The sequence below is a fragment of the Colobus angolensis genome, unplaced genomic scaffold (genome assembly GCF_000951035.1).
Source record: "Colobus angolensis palliatus isolate OR3802 unplaced genomic scaffold, Cang.pa_1.0 Scaffold21, whole genome shotgun sequence".
NCBI lineage: Eukaryota > Metazoa > Chordata > Mammalia > Primates > Cercopithecidae > Colobus > Colobus angolensis.
Genome location: NW_012115266.1, coordinates 1,474,482 through 1,491,039, shown reverse-complemented (window position 1 = coordinate 1,491,039; position 16,558 = coordinate 1,474,482). Strand labels below are relative to the sequence as shown.

At 50.2% G+C, this 16,558-nt stretch overlaps 1 protein-coding gene across 1 annotated transcript in view; it reads right to left on the bottom strand.

Moving 5' to 3' along the window:
• Window positions 1-16,558, bottom strand: part of CPT1A (carnitine palmitoyltransferase 1A (liver)) — an 87,435-nt gene that overhangs the window by 21,361 nt on the left and 49,516 nt on the right. The window contains exons 9-13 of the mRNA XM_011942316.1: window positions 14,900-14,987; window positions 9,476-9,671; window positions 6,404-6,592; window positions 5,281-5,386; window positions 2,024-2,140 (exon numbers count right to left, since the gene is read on the bottom strand). Of these exons, the coding sequence (XP_011797706.1) occupies window positions 2,024-2,140; window positions 5,281-5,386; window positions 6,404-6,592; window positions 9,476-9,671; window positions 14,900-14,987 (696 nt within the window). The remainder of the gene's footprint in view (window positions 1-2,023; window positions 2,141-5,280; window positions 5,387-6,403; window positions 6,593-9,475; window positions 9,672-14,899; window positions 14,988-16,558) is intronic.

The following is a 16,558-nucleotide window of genomic DNA, read 5'->3' as shown; positions in this document are numbered from 1 at the left end:
GCCCGCCGGAACTCACACTGGCCCGCGAGCGCCGCGCACAGCCCCGGTTCCCACCGGCGCCTCTCCCTCCACACCTCCCCGCAAGCAGAGGGAGGCAGCTCCAGCCTCAGCCAGCCCAGAGAGGGACTCCCACAGTGCCGTGGCGGGCTGAAGGGCTCCTCAAGCGCAGTCAGAGTGGACACCGAAGCTAAGGAGGCTGAGAGCGAGGGCTGCTAGCACGTTGTCACCTCTCACTACTCAGAATAGCATGCAACTTGAAACTCATGAGTTGTTTACTTCTGGAATTTTCTGTTTAATATTTTCGGACCTTGGAATTGAAATCTCAGAAGGTGAAACCTCAGCTAATGGGGGGAGCTACTGTATGTGACATTCTGGAAAAGGTAAAACTATGGGGACAGTGAATATGATTCATGGTTGCCAGGGGCGAGTAGGAAGAATACATAGGGGAAGCACAGAAGATGTTTAGGGCAGTGAAACAATTCTGTATGACACTGTAATGGCAGACACAGGGCATTGTTCATGACAACGTATGACACCAACAGTAAATCCACCATGGACCTTGGTTGGTGCAGGTGTGTCAGTTGTAACAAATGCATCACTCTTTTGGGGATGTGGATAGTTGGGGACGCTGTGTAAGTGTGGGGAGAAGGGTGTATGGGAACTCAGTTTTGCTGTGAACCCAAACTGATCTAAAAAATAAAGTCTGTTAAAAGAAATTTTTAAAAATGTGGTAAGTGACTTGGTGAGACACTAGGACTCTAAGCCCAACTGCTCTGCAGAGGTTACAGCTCTCTTTTGAACCCACACCAGCCCTGCGGCCACAGGGCAAGCAGAAGCGGTGGGGTAAGACCACAGCACTAGATACAGTACTTCACTATGTGGAAAATTATTTCTAACCCAGGTGCGGTGGCTCATGCCTGTAATCCCAACACTCTGGGAGGCCAGACGGGTGGCCTGCTTGAGCTCAGGAGTCTGAGACCAGCCTGGGCAACATGGCGAAACCTGTCTCTACCAAAAATATAAAAATTAGCTGGGCATTGTGGCATGCACCTGTGGTCCCAGGTACTCAGGAGGTTGAGGTGGGAAGATTGCTGGACCCGGGGAACTTGAGGCTGCAGTGAGCTGTGACCACACCACTGCACTCCAGCCTGAATAACAGACCTTGACTCTGTCTCAAATAAATAAATTAATTAATTTAAAAAGAAAATGGTGGGCTGGGTGCAGTGGCTCACGCCTGTAATCCCAGCACTTTGGGAGGCTGAGGCAGGAGGATCAGGTAAGGAGTTCAAGACCAGCCTGGCCAACATGATGAAACCCCGTCTCCATTAAAAATACAAAAATTAGCTGGGCATGGTGGCGGGTGCCTGTAATCCTAGCTACTTGGGAGGCTGAGGCAGGAGAATCGTTTGAACCTGAGAGGCGGAGGTTGCAGTGAGCTGAGATTGTGCCACTGCACTCCAGCCTGGGTGACAGTGTGAGACTATATCTCAAAGAAGAAAAAAAAAAAATAGAAAATGATATCTTGGACTCCAGGGAATTTTTCTTTGGAGTAAGTGAACTAGGATTTGGTATTCGCAACCCTAAAATTCCTTTCCCAAAAGGGCTCCCATGAGTGGGCTGCCTCTGATTATGTTTAAGAAGTGCCAAAATGAATTAAACTTTGAGAATTATAAATTAGCAATTTAGAGGCTTTCAGCTCTAACCTCTATATGATTTTGGCTTTTAGTTTTTGATTATGAGCATTCTGTAGATGTCTAGTTAAGTTTGAGCTGGAAGTCACACTGACAATCTTAGCCAGAAGCTTCAAACAGAAGAAGAAATATTTACCGAGGCTTCTGAGAAACAGGAGCTGTGACAGCCCGGCAGACCTCACGAAACTCTCTGAGCAAACAACTTTCAGCCTCAGTGGTCTTCAACTGAGCTCATGATCGGGCACGAACTACAGTTGGAAAATTTATCTGTAAGACTTCAAATGTGTTTCCCATCCCAGGTAAGTAACAATGGTTGGATGATGCAGACTTACTTCCCCCGGGATGTCCCACTGCAGCCTGGTGGGGTACGGAATGTTCGGATTGGTGTCGCCTTTGCAGTGCCCATCCTCCGCATAGCCCAGCTGGCGGCTGTCAGTGGCCATGACGTACTGTCAAAAATAGAACAAAATTATTAAAACTAGCAGTGGCACATAAAACATATTAATCTCCAACATGAACAGAGGGCTGTTCTTTGCAGAGATGTTACAAAGTTTGAACCACAACTGTTAAAGCTTCCAGTATTCTCAGCACCTAATGAGGTGGATCTGATCTCCACGTCAGATGTGACAGAGAGAAGACAGACGAGGGCTAACGGCTTGCTCAGGTTCATGACACTCTCCTTTCACTGGCAAGTAAACTTAAGCCAATTTATTCAACAGTATTTATTGGGCACCTACTATGGGTTGGAACCACTGCAGCACCAGTGGCATCCAAGCAGTGGTGACAGTGCAGACAAGAACTGAGTTTTGTGAACAAAACAGACAAGAATTCTTGTCCTTCCTTAAAAAGTGAAATATACCTATATGACCCAGCAATTCCACTCCTAGGTATATACTCAGTGAAATGAAATGAAAATAGTTGCTCACACAAAAATTTGTACAGAATGTTCATAGCAGCATTATTCATAATCGCCGAAGAGTGGCAACAACACAAATGCCCATCAACTGATGAAGAGATAAACTAAGTGTGGTCAATCCATACAATGGGATATTATCCAGCCCTAGAAAGGAATGAAGCCCGGGTACATGTTACAATGTGATAAACCTTGAAAACATTATGCTGGGTGAAAAGAAGCAGGCAGGCGCGGTGCCTCACTTCTGTAATCCCAGCACTTTGGGAGGCCAAGGTGGGAGGATTGCTGGAGGCCAGGAGTTCCAGACCAGCTGGGCAACATAGTGAGATCTTATCTCTACAAGAAATTTAAAAAATTAGCCAGGTGTGGTGGCACATGGCTGTAGCCCCAGTTACTGAGGAGGCTGAGGTGGGAAGATCACTTGAGCCCAGGAGGTCATGGTTTCAGTGAACCATGACTGTGCCACTGCACTCCAGCCTGGGCGACAGAGCAAGACCCTGTCTCTAAAAAAGAAAGAAAGCATGCCGGGCGTGGTGGCTCACGCCTGTAATCCCAGCACTTTGGGAGGCCGAGGTGGGCGGATCATGAGGTCAGGAGATCGAGACCATCCTGGCTAACACAGTGAAACCCCATCTCTACAAAAAAATTAGCCGGGCGTAGCGGTGGGCGCCTGTAGTCCCAGCTACTCGGGAGGCTGAGGCAGGAGAATGGCGTGAACCCGGGAGGCGGAGCTTGCAGTGAGCCGAGATCGCGCCACTGCACTCCAGCCTGGGGGCAGAGCGAGACTCCGTCTCAAAAAAAAAAAAAAAACAACAAAAGACAAAAAAGAAAGAAAGCAAGCAAAAGAAAAGAAAAAAGAAGCCAGACATAGAAGAGCAAATATTGTATGGACATCTATATAAGATGTCCAAAATAGGCACATACATACAGACAGAAAGCAGATTAGTGGCTATTAGGAACCTGCGGGAGAAAGGAACGAGGAGTTTCTTTTGGAGGTGATGCAAATGTTACAGAATTAGGCTGGGCTCCATGGCTCATGACCGTAATCCTAGCACTTTGGGAGGCCAATGAGGGCAGATCATTTTAGGTCAGGAGTTCAAGACCAACCTGGCCCAAAAGGGGAAACCCCGCCTCTACCAAAAATACAAAAATTAGGTGGGTGTGGCGATGCACGCCTGTAATCCCAGCTACTCAGGAGGCTAAGTAGTGACTGTTGCACAAGCACCTTGTGAATATACTAAAAACCACCGAACTGTACACTTGTAAAGGGTAGATTTTAAGGTATGTGACTTATATCTCAACTAAAAAAATTAGGTTTTTTAAACAGAGGAATCCCTGTGCTCATTCTACACTCTTACATTCTAGTGAGGGAGGTAAAAACAACACAAGGTCGGGGTAACTGTTGGCTGGCGAGGGGGCAGGGCAGGTGGAAGGTGCCGCTCATATGTGTGGGTCACGATCCAGGCTGACCTGAGCCAGCGAAGGAACAGACTTGATCAGGTTCCACCTGCTCTGGGTCAGAGCTCCAGGAGAGCCCGACACAGAAACATCAGAAATAAATCAAGAGCAAGACCGAGTGCGGTGGCTCATGTTTGTAATCCCAGCACTTTGGGAGGCCAAGGCAGGCAGATTGTTTGAAGCCAGGAGTTCGAGACCAGCCTGGGCAACATGGCAAAACCCCGTCTCTACAAAAAATACAAAAATTAGCTGGGCGTGGTGGCGCACTCCTGTGGTCCCAGCTACTCGGAAGGCTGAGGTGGGAAAATCACTTGAACCCAGGAGTTGGAGGTTGCAGTGAACTGATAATGCACCGCTGCTCTCCAGCCTGGGCGGCAGAGGAAGACCCTGTCTCAAAAAATAAAAAATAAAAACAGAACAAGAACAAGAACAAACAGACTCAAGTTTGACTAGATCTATCTTTGAGGGATTGCACTGGGCCTACACACGAGACTAGGTCAGTCCCCATCTGTGTCTGGATCACATGAGCCCCCCAGCCAGGGGCCCCTAGTGTCAGGCCATCCTGTCTGCTGGACCCTAACAGCTAAACACCACTACTTCTATGTGGCCACCCTGGTCTAAGACAAAATCCCTTTATCCTTATCTGGAGAACTTCAAAAAACAAGCCTGATCTTGTAAATATCCAGTAGATTTCTCTACTTGATAAATGTACCCTGTGTGATCCAGCTGCCTATGGTCCCGACTCCAGCCTGGGTGACAGCAAGACTCCATCTCAAAAAATAAAAAGTCAAGATTCAAAACATTCACAGAAGTTTAAAGAAATACGAAGGTCATACATTATGATGTCTTCACAAGTTTACTACTAATTTTTCTTTTTTTTTTTGAGACGGAGTCTCGCTCTTTCGCCCAGTCTGGAGCACAGTGGTGCAATCTCGGCTCACTGCAAGCTCTGCCTCCCGAGTTCACACCATTCTCCTGCCTCAGTCTCCTGAGTAGCTGGGACTACAGGCACCCGCCACCACGCCCGGCTAATTTTTGTATTTTTAGTAGAGACGGGGTTTCACCGTGTTAGCCAGGATGGTCTCGTTCTCCTGACCTCGTGATCCACCCGCCTCAACCTCCCAAAGTGCTGGGATTACAGACGTGAGCCACCGCGCCCGGCCAGGTTTGGATGTTCGAAACAACTTCCACATTCAAGTGAAAAGTACAAAAACTCACCTCCCAAAGGTGGGCCATGATGGGTGCGTCTGCCCAGGAGTGCTCCGCGTTGATGCCTATCTTCCCGTTTTTGAAGACAACAAAGGTGAACGACTTGTCAAACCACCTATGTGAAACACACGTGTGGAACTTAAGTGTTCAACGAGGCAAAAATGAGGAGACACTGCACCTCTCTGCTTCATCCCGGATGGACTAATTTACTTTGCACTTGCCCCTCTAACAGGGAGCGGCTGCTCGGTCTCTGGAGTGAGGATGAAAGTACAGATGGGACACTGAATCCCTCATTTCTTCCCTGTCCCAGACACAAAGATGAGTGCTTAATATCCCAGGAGCCTGAGGTCAGGACCTGTAACTATCACAAGGCAACTGGGGAGAGGTGGGAGGCAGTTCCCGTGGGCATGTGACCCCTTCATTAGCCAATCCTTGGCCCCACCCTGCAGGGGGCTGGTCAACACTTTACAGATAAGGAAAAGAGGACTTGAGATAGCCACGTGCCAACACCCTGGCCTAGCCCTGTGCCCAGCCCTGTTTGCCACTATCCCCTGCCTGAGTCCAGGGACCTGGCAGCCCTGCATCTCATAAGCATCTCCAAACAAAGGTGGTCATGCACAGAGGAGGGAATCTCAGGTTTGCAGCTTAAGCTGTGTATGTGTGACAGTTTTGGCAGGGGGAAGAAAACTGAAGGTTGGCCAGGCGCGGTGGCTCACGTCTGTAATCCCAGCACTTTAGAGAGGCTGAGGGGGGCGGATCACTTGAGATCAGGAGTTCATAACCAGCCTGGCCAACGTGGTGAAATCCTGTCTCTACTAAAAATATAAAAATTAGCCGGGCGTTTTAGCACACGCCTGTAATCCCAGCTACTTGGGAGGTTGAAGGAGGAGAATCGCTTGAACCCGGGAGGTGGAGGTTGCAGTGAGCTGAGATCAAGCCACTGCACTCCAGCCTGGGTGACAGAGCAAGACTCCATTTCAAAAATAAATAAATAAAATAAAACTGAAGGTTATATTTTTATGCCACCTTCTTCCTTAGCATTATAGATACTTAGGGGTGAGTGTCAGGCACATAGGGTATTTCTTCCAAGCTCATGGGCAAACTCCCATCTCTCAGAAAGTAAGGACGGTACCTGTCGTAACATTGGCCATGTAGTAGAGACTTGGCGTAGCTGTCCATCGATGTATCCGGGTCTTCCGTTCTGTATCCTTGTTCAGTTTCATCTAACGTCACGAAGAACGCTGCTTTCTCCACGGCATCAAGAGACTGTTTATTTTTCCCCCGCCCAAAATAGGCCTGGCGACACCTGGCCCAGGGAACTCTGCAGTGAAAATGAAATATGATTAAAGGCAGCTGGACCTGCAGCCATGGAGCAATGTCTCCTGGCACATGATGTTTGAAATGACACAATCAAACCTTCGCAGTTTTTCAGAATTTCTCGAAGGAAAACTCCATTTTGACGATGTTCCCCATCTGAGACTGTTTGTTGGAAAGACTCTCACCTTCTCCTGGTCTCCAGACCACAGCACAGGGAGCAGTGGGTAATTTTTGTTCAATAAATGCTGACTAAATGAACAGTCAGATTGCAGGCTGGCCCTGTGGGCAAAGCCGCCAGGAAGCAGCAGACCCAGATCACCATGCTCCATGCTCCCTGACACGTCCATGCTCCCTGACACGCCCTCCCTCCCCTCCACAGGAACCACCCTAGGTAAGTTCCGGCAGCCCAGGTCATGGTAAATGCGTAAGAGCATGTCCCTCATGCCAGGCTCTGCTCCAAACCTTTTCTGTGTACCAACTCACTGATCTTCTCAATGCTACTGTACCCATTTTGCAGATGAGAAAACTGAAGCACGGAAAGATTAGGTCACAGCTATTTTGAGGCAGAATTGGAACCCAGGTCATCAGCCCTCAAGTGCATGCCACAGATGCCCATGTGACCCCTCCACAGGGTCTCCGTGCCCATCTTATTTGGAATACACAGAACTGATGTGATGCCCACTTCCTTCTTGGAAGACCCCACCAGCTGGGCTTCCTCGAATGCCCTGGGTCCCTCTCACTCCAGCTCCTCCAGGGCTGTCTGCCACTGCCCACCCTTCCAGATCGGGGCCATCTGGCTCTCTCCCCACCGTCTTCTCTCTACGAGTGCTTGGATACAGCGGCCCACAGGGCCAATAAGCCTAGAAACACGTCAGGCCCCAGTGCACACCCCGCCGGGGGGACAAAGGTGACGGTGATGGTGATGGTGATGGTGGCCGGCATGTATGGAGCCCTTCTTGTGAAGGGCTCCCGTGGGTAAGATGCTGGTCTGGCCCTATCCAGAGGGGGCATCGGGATTGAGGCACCTGCAGACCCACAGGGAGCCCAGGCCCCACAGCGCCTGCTCAGGCTCCCCATGTCTCCTCTGCTGGGGATTCCAGGCTCTTGGAGGAGCCCTTCGGGCAAGCGCATCTTCACCTGAGACGCATCTCCTGCTGCTGCTCTTTCCAACCTTGTCAGCACCACAGTGGACAACGAACAACGCCAGCTTCCCTGCAGACATCCTCCCCCATCCCTCTCCTGCACTCGGGCCTGGCCCTCTTTCAGGACCTCACTACTTGGGCCACCGAAAAGTATCCCTGTGTCCAAGGTCCCCCTCCCTGCCCAACCAGAAGAATCTCCTGCATTAACCTACGTATGTCCCCCGGCCCACTCCACCCTACACCACCTGAAGAGGCCCCTAGTCACAGAATCAAGCTCAAATATGGTTGGGTGCCTGGGACCCTCCCCAGCCTGGCACCATGGCCCAGCCATCCAGCCCACTCCACAGCTCCTGCTTGCTCTGCTGCCCCAGGGAATGCCGCTCCACCCCCTGGACACCCACTGTCCTGGTCTGCTCCCACCCTCTGCGAGACACAGCCCACCTGCGGCCCCTGCACTCAGCACAGAGCTTCTCCTGATCTTTGCAGAAGGGGACCCGACACCCGCCCCTCCCGCCTTACTCCCAGAGCAGTTGTCACACTGCTGGAATGTGGCAGCTCTCAGCCGGGGACAACAGTGTCCCCCAGATGCTGGGCAATGTCTGCAGCACTTCTGGTTGTCACACAGGTTGCTACTGGCAGCTGGTGGGCAGAGGCTGGGGCTGCCGCTCAGCATCTGACGCTGCACAGGGCAGTGCCCCCCACAAAGAGGTACCCGGCCCTGAGCGTGTGCAGCGCTGAGGTGAGAAACCCTACTATACATCACACACCACACCCTCGAGAAAACCAAGCTTGGGTGATTCTCTTTCTGTTTTATTTTTTGAGACAAGGTCTCACTCTGTCACCCAGGCTGGAGTGCAGTGCCTCGATCATGGTTTACTGTAGCCTCGACTTCCTGGGCTCAAGCAATTCTCCTGCCTTAGCCTCCTGAGTAGCTGGGACTACAGGCACGCACCACCAAGCCTGGCTAATTTTTTGTGAGATGGGGTCTCACTCTGTTGCCCAGGCTGGACTCAAACCCCTAGGCTCAAGTGACTCTCCTGCCTTGGTATCCTAAAGCACTGGAATTATAGGCATGAGCCACTGCGCCCAGCCTGATGCTTTTTCACCGAGGCAAGGAAATGTAACTAACACAGGGGCGTTGGTTTCAATTTGTTCTGTTTCCTAAATTAATAAATTTGCCCACAGCCCAGTAAGAAAGGCTAATCCTGGCCAGGCGTGTGGCTCACGCCTGTAATCCCAGCACTTTGGGAGGCCGAAGTGGGTGGATCACTTGAGGTCAGCAGTTTGAGACCAGCCTGGCCAACATGGTGAAACCCTGTCTCTACTAAAAATACAAAAATTAGCTGGGCATGGTGGTGCACTCCCAGCTACTCGGGGGCGCTGAGGCAGGAGAATCGCTTGAACCCGGGAGGCGGAGGTTGCTGTGAGCCGAGATAGCGCCGCTGCACTCCAGCCTGGGCAACAGAGTGAGACTCCCTCAAGCCTAATTCTAGTCCTCACTTCTCCCCGTCCTGGACTCTGCAGTGTTTCCACACACGTTTGCCTGACACACACACAGGAGTGGCCAGGGACTCCCCGCCATGTCCTCACTGCTCTTGAGACCCACTGAGCCGGGAGACCCCAGAGCAAAACAGAGCTGAGGTGGGGAGCCCCGTTCCAGGGTTCCACAGGCCCCGACGGGGATGGGCCCCGGTGAGGACGAGCGCCTCCAACACCCCTCAAAACAAGGGACCCGGGCTGCGCACCTGTCCCCTGCGGTGAGGGCTGCCAGCTTGGCCTCCCCAGGCTGAGGCTCCGAGGTGTTGTCCAGAATCCTCTGCATCTGCTGCTCCATCTCCCGGGGCTTCAGCAGCCGCCCGTCGTGGTAGAGCCAGACCTTGAAGTAGCGCCCTCGATGGTACACGACGATGTGCTTGCTGTCTCTCATGTGCTGGATGGTGTCTGAGCCGCCGCGGGTTGGAGACACAAAACCAAGAGTCCCAAGTTCACCGCGTGCTGAGACGACCGTACCCTGACTCTTTAAAGGGCATGGGAGTCCCTGCTCTGCGTCCCTCCAGGCAGCCTCAGGAGCCTATTCCTCAAGACGTTTTAAATGATTAAGGACAGCATGGAGTTAAAGCTCTGGATCGGATAGGCCTGACTTCTGAGCTCAGCTTGGTCACTCATCAGATTATGACCTCAAACAAATTACCTGAGGCCAGGCGCAGTGGGAGGCTGGGAGCGGTGGCTCACGCCTGTAATCCCAGCACTTTGGGTGAGGTGAGAGGATCATTTGAGGTCAGGAGTTCGAGACCAGCCTGGCCAACATGGTGAAACCTCACCTCTACTAAAAATACAAAAATTAGCCAGGTGTGGTGGTGTGCGCCTGTATTCCCAGCTACTCGGGAAGCTGAGGCAGGAGAATTGCTTGAACCCAGGAGGTGGAGGTTGCAGTGAGCCGAGATCACGCCACTGCACTCTAGCCTGGGTAACAGAGTGAGACTCCATCTCAGAAAGAAAAAAAAAAAAAATGCATGCTTAGCAAAATGGAATATTATCATAAAGAAAAAGAAATTGCCCAACCCTCCCTAAGCCTCTCTTCTGTAAAATGGAGATCATAGGTTCCCCATGTACGCTGTGCAAGAATTAAGAGATGATATCCATAAAGCTCATATAAAGTAGGCACTGGATCAGTGTAGTAACTTTTTATTAATTAATGACAATAGGGCAACCTAGAAACTATTCTGAGAAACATTCTGAGAATTGTTTCTGAGAACCCGAGAAATGTTCTGAGAAAGGAAGTGGAAAATTATGAAACCAAGCCATTCCGTAAAAACTACTAAAACAGAGTAATTTAAGATCCTCAGTAAGCTTCAACATCACAGAAATGTGATGAAGTACATTCACTCCACGAATATGTATCAAGTCCTCTTAAGCACTGCTCAGTGGGGACGCACAGTGACGGCTGATCAAGGCAGATCGTCTAGTGGGGAAGACGTAATAAATGCATGGTTAAAAATAGGACAAGCTGCCGGGGGCAGTGGCTCACGTATTCCCAGCACTTCAGGAGGCCGAGGAGGGAGGATCGCTTGAGCCCAGGGGTTCAGGACCAACCTGGGCAACATGGCAAAACCCCATCTCTACAAAAAAATACAAAAATCAGCTGGGTGTGATGGTGTGCACCTGTAGTCCTAGTTATTCTGGAGCTGGGGTGGCAGGATCACTTGAGCCTCCCAAAGTGCTGGAATTACAGGTGTGAGCCACAGTGTCCAGCCTCTGGCATGTACATTTCTTTTTCTGCTTTTCTTGGTCATTTTTTGAGACAGGGTTTCTGATACAGTTTGGCTCTATGTCCCCACCCAAATCTCATCTCGAATTGTAATCCCCACACGTTGACGGAGGGACCTGTAATCCCCACGTGTCAAGGGAGCAGGTGATTAGATCACGGGGGCGGGTCCCCCATGCTGTGAGTGAGTTCTCCCGAGATCGGTGGTTTTATAAGTGTTTGGAAGTTCCCCCTTCGTCCTTCTCTTTCCTTTCGACTTGTGAGGAAGGTGCCCACTTGCCCTTCCACCATGATTGTAAGTTTCTGAGGCCTCCCCAGCCATGCGGAACTGTGAATCAATTCAACCTCTTTCCTTTATAAATTGCCTGGCCTCAGGTATTTCTCTACAGCAGTGTGGAGACAAGACTAATTTAGTCTCTCCCTGTTGCCCAGGCTGGAGTGCAGTGGTGCCATCATGGCTCACTGCGGCCTCAACCTCCTGGGCTTAAGCAATCCTCCCACCTCAGCCTCCCAAGTAGCTGGGACTACAGGTGCACCACCATGCCCAGGTAACTTGTTTGTATTTTTTGTAGAGATGAGGCATCACCATGTTGTCCAGACTGGTCTCAAACTCCTGGACTCAGGCAATCCACCCACCTGGGCCTCCCAAAGTGCTGGGATTACAGGTGTGAGCCACTGCGCCCAGCCTTTGTATTTACATTTCTTTTATTCCCAGTGATGTTGAATGCTTTTCTACAACTCATTAAACATTTCTCCTTCTGTGAACTCCTAGGGGTGCCCATCATTTCCTTTCCAATTAGGATCTTCATGGTTTTCTGGCAGATTTATAAGAACTCTTTACATATTAACCCTGTTCTCTGTTGTGAGCACTTACCCTCAATTTGTTACCTACCTTTTAAAACAGTTTGAAGTATTTTTGAAATATAGAAAACTAAAATCTTTAGTTATAATATTTGGGTTTTTCCGTTGTTGTAATGAGTTGAGCTGTGTCTCCCCAAAACATTCGTCCATGTTCTAGCCCTGGTACCTGTGAGAACCTTATTTCTTAATTGGAAGTAGCGTCTTTTTTCTTTTTTTTCTTTTTTTGAGACAGGGTCTCATTCTGTAACCCAGACTAAGTGCAGTGGTGTGATCACAGGTCAGCTCACTACAGTCTCCACCTCCCAGGCTCAAGTGATCCTCCCTCCTCAACCTCCTGAGTAGCTGGGTCCATAGGCACACACCACTATGTCCAGCTAATGTTTGTATTTTTTGTAGTGATGGGGTTTTGCCATGTTGCCCAGGCTGGTCTCAAACTCCTGGACTCAGGTGACCTACCCACCTCGGCCTCCCAATGTGCTGGGATTACAGACATGAGCCACCACATCTGGCCTGGAAATAGGGTCTTGCTGATATAATTCAATATTAAGATGAGGTCACACTGGACTAGGGTGAACCCCAAACCCAATGACTGTTGTCCTCATAAGAGAGACACACACAGACACAGAGGTGAGGGCCAAGGTGACATTGAGGCAGAGATCAGAGTGATGTGCCTACAAGCCAAGGAGCACATGGAGCCCCCAGAAGCCGGAAGAGGCACAAAGGCCTCCGGAGCCTTTGAAAAGAGCATGGCCCTGCTGACATCTTGATCTCGGACTCTGGCTTCCAGAGCTGTGGCAGAAGAAACTTCTCTTGTCTTAAGACATCCAGTTTGTGGTCATTTATTCCAGCAGCCCCAGGAAACTTACTCAGGTATCATGCTCAGAATGGCTGTCCAGGTACACTAAGTAACTAGGTTTTACTCCAGCATTTCCCTTGTTTATTATTTTATTTTTACTTTATATACATATATTTTTGAGATGGAGTCTCACTCTGTCACTCAAGCTGGAGCGTAGTGGCATGATCTCGGCTCACTGCAACCTCCATTTCCCGGGTTCAAGCGATCCTCCTACCTCTGCCTCCCAAGTAGCTGGGATTACAGGTGTGCGCCACCACACCCAGCTAATTTTGGTATTTTTAGTAGAGATGGGGTTTCACCATGTTGGCCAGGCTGGTGTTGAACTCCTGACCTCAGGTGATCCGCCTGCCTCGGCCTCCCAAAGTGCTGGGATTACAAGAATGAGCCTCTGTGCCTGGCCTCCCTTGTTTATTTTTTTAAACACATAAATATTTACCTCCTGGAATCACTGTCAGTGTAGGCCACATGTCCCAAACTTAAATGATCTTAAGGACATCCCCATACCACGGTACTGACTGAGAGCAGGTGGCAGCCTCCCCGAGACACCCTGACCTGCTTCCCTTTGGGGACACTGCTTGCCCTGGTCGGTGAAGGGGCAACTGCCCCTCCAATCAGGGAGACACTGTAAGACGATGGAAGAACCAATTTCACCTTCCTCCACCTCATTGCCCAACTGCCCCAGGACTGCTGTTGGCCGACACATCTGTTTTTCACGTGTGGAGCTGCAGGGCAATGGACGACAGTGTGTGGCAGGAAGAGAGGAGGGGTTTAGCCAGAAACACTGTGAAATCCATGAACAAACATGGAGTGGGTTCTTTTTTGTTTTTTTGAGATAGAGTTTCGCTCTTGTTGCCCAGGCTGGAGTGCAGTGGCACAATCTCAGTTCACTGCAACCTCCGCCTCCCATGTTCAAGTGATTCTCCTGCCTCAGCCTCCTCAGTAGCTGGGACTGCAGGTGCCTGCCACCACACCCGGCTGATTTCGTGTTTTTAGTAGAGATGGGGTTTCGCCATGTTGGTCAGGCTGGTCTTGAACTCCTGACCTCAGGTGATCCGCCCGCCTCAGCCTCCCAAAGTGCTGGGATTACAAGTGTGAGCCACTGCGCCTGGCCAGAATGGGTTTTTAGAGAACCTCTGAAGGCAGGATCAGAGGAAAGGGGAGAATCTGCTTAGGAAAGCCCAGAGGCCAGCTTTTGTGCAAGGATACAGCAAAGGCTCCCCAGCGACCACCACAGTGCACACTACTGACTAGGGCTTGGTCTGGAAGGACTGGGCTGCAACAAGACACTCCAAGCTCCGGGTCAGCTCTGGCCCTTTCCGGCCAGCTTCCCAAGCAGCCCTGAGGCCCGCCCATCATATAGGCCCGCCATGGTGGTCTTGGGCTCTAGCTCATCAAGTGTCACAGGCACCTGGGGAAATGGGGGAAATGGAGGCCATGGACGGCACAGCCTGGGCCCGTGCCTGGCCTGGATGGTCCCTGTGGTGCCTGTTCTCCCTCCCTGTCATTCTCAAAGATATCCCGGTTTGGATGGTGGCTTATGTGGCCACCCTGCCCAGGTCAGGCAGCTGATACGGGAGTGTCTGGAACACAAATCGACCTTCTCGAGCACGACCCAGCGTGCGCTCCACCACAAACCCTGCCTGTGAGCCGGAGCAAAATGCCCCTGAGGAATTCAGACTCAGGAGAAAAACATTCAGCTGGGTGTGAGTCCGGGAGTTTGAGACCAGCCTGGGCAACATGGCAAAACCTCATCTCTATAAAAAATGCAAAAATTAGCCAGGCATGATGCATGTGCCTGTGGTCCCAGCTACTGGGGAGGCTAAGATGGAAGGATTCCTTGAGCTCAGGACGTGGAGGCTGAAGTGAGCCGTGATCATGTCACTGCACTCCAGCCTGGGTGGCAGAGAGAGACCTCATCTCAAAATCAATCAATCAATCAATCAATCAAACACTCTTTAAGACAGTCGACAGTCTTCAACCAAAGAGAAATTAAAATCTGGAAATAAGTCAACGACAGTGTCCAGGCCTAAGAAAGACAAAGGAAATTCAGCAGAAGGAACGTTCACCAGCCTACAATCTCAGGAAGGGTCAGCAAAAATCAATTTGGCCCCTTTGACACTTCCTGATTCTGAGCGCAGGGATGGAAAGTGCCGATTCCCCAGGGCGCCCCGAAGAAGCTTCACTCACCCGTCTCCTCTCCCGGGATGCGGGAAGTGTTAAACATCCGCTCCCACTGCGCGGAGCAGAGCGGAATCGTGGACCCCAAGAGACGAATCTGTAACAAAAACACATTTCAAACCAACAGAAGAATCCCACCGAAGAAAAGCTGCAAGTGGGCCGGGCGCGGTGGCTCACGCCTGTAATCCCAGCACTTTGGGAGGCGGAGGCGGGCGGATCACGAGGTCAGGAGACCGAGACCATCCTGGCTAACACGGTGAAACCCCGTCTCTACTAAAAATACAAAAAATTAGCCGGGCGTGGTGGCAGGTGCCTGTAGTCCCAGCTACTCGGGAGGCTGAGGCAGGAGAATGGCGTGAACCTGGGAGGGGGAGCTTGCAGTGAGGGGAGATCGCGCCACCGCACTCCAGCCTGGGCGACAGAGCGAGATTCCATCTCAAAAAAAAAAAAAGAGAGAGAGAAAAGCAGCAAGTTAAGACCACGTGGAAATGCTGAATGTGTTTTCTGTGCAAATTGCTTGGTTTGACTTCATCTTTTCCAATGGCTCTCTGGAATGATTCGTTGGGGAGACTCATTAAGCCATGCCAGGGTGCAACTTCTTGCACAGTAAAATCCTAAATAACACATTCTAATCAATTATTTATAACTGACACTTAAAACCAAAGAAATATTTCAGGAAGAAAAGTCTTGTTTCTTACGAGCAACCCACCAGCTAGTATTAGTTCAAAAACAACAAGGGCTTCTTTGAAGGGCAGATTACAGAACTAAAGTACAACAGATGTATATTCATTTAGGAGACACAAGTAGAATTAAATCTCAGAGTAATTAGGCTCAGTGAAAGAAACTAGAATTTAGAAAAAAAGAGTGCATACTGTATGATTCCACTTACATAAAGCTTTACAAATTACAAACTAATCTAGAGTGACAGACAGTAGACCGGGGGTCCAGGACCAGGTGGGAGGGAGAGATGACAAAGGGCAGAGGGGTTTTTGGGTTGACTGATGTATTCACCATGCTGACTGCAGTAATAATGGTTTCTCAGATGTATCAATATACACACATCAGAAGTTATCGAACTTTCCACTTTATTTTTTAATTTTTCTTTTTTTTTTTTTTGAGATGGAGTTTCGCTCTTATCACCCAGGCTGGAGTGCAATGGCATAATCTCGGCTCGCTGCAACCTCTGCCTCCCAGGTTCAAGCGATTCTCCTGCATCGGCCCCTCAAGTAGCTGGAATTACAGGCATGTGCCACCATGCCCAGCTAATTTTTGTATTTTTAGTAGAGATGGGGTTTCACTATGTTGGCTAGGCTGGTCATCAGCTGCTAACCTCAGATGATCTGCCTGCTTTGGCCTCCCAAAGTGCCAGGATTACAGGCGTGAGACACTGTGCCCGGCCACAAACTGTATACTTTAAACATGTGCAATATGTCAATTATACCTCTGTTAAGCTGTTTGAAATAATTTTTTTTTTTTTTTTTTTTTGAGACGGAGTCTCACTCTGTCGCCCAGGCTGGAGTGCAGTAGCCGGATCTCAGTTCACTGCAAGCTCCGCCTCCGGGGTTCACGCCATTCTCCTGCCTCAGCCTCCCGAGTAGCTGAGACTACAGGCGCCCGCCTCCTTGCCCGGCTAGTTTTTTGTATTTTTTAGTAGAGACGGGGTTTCAC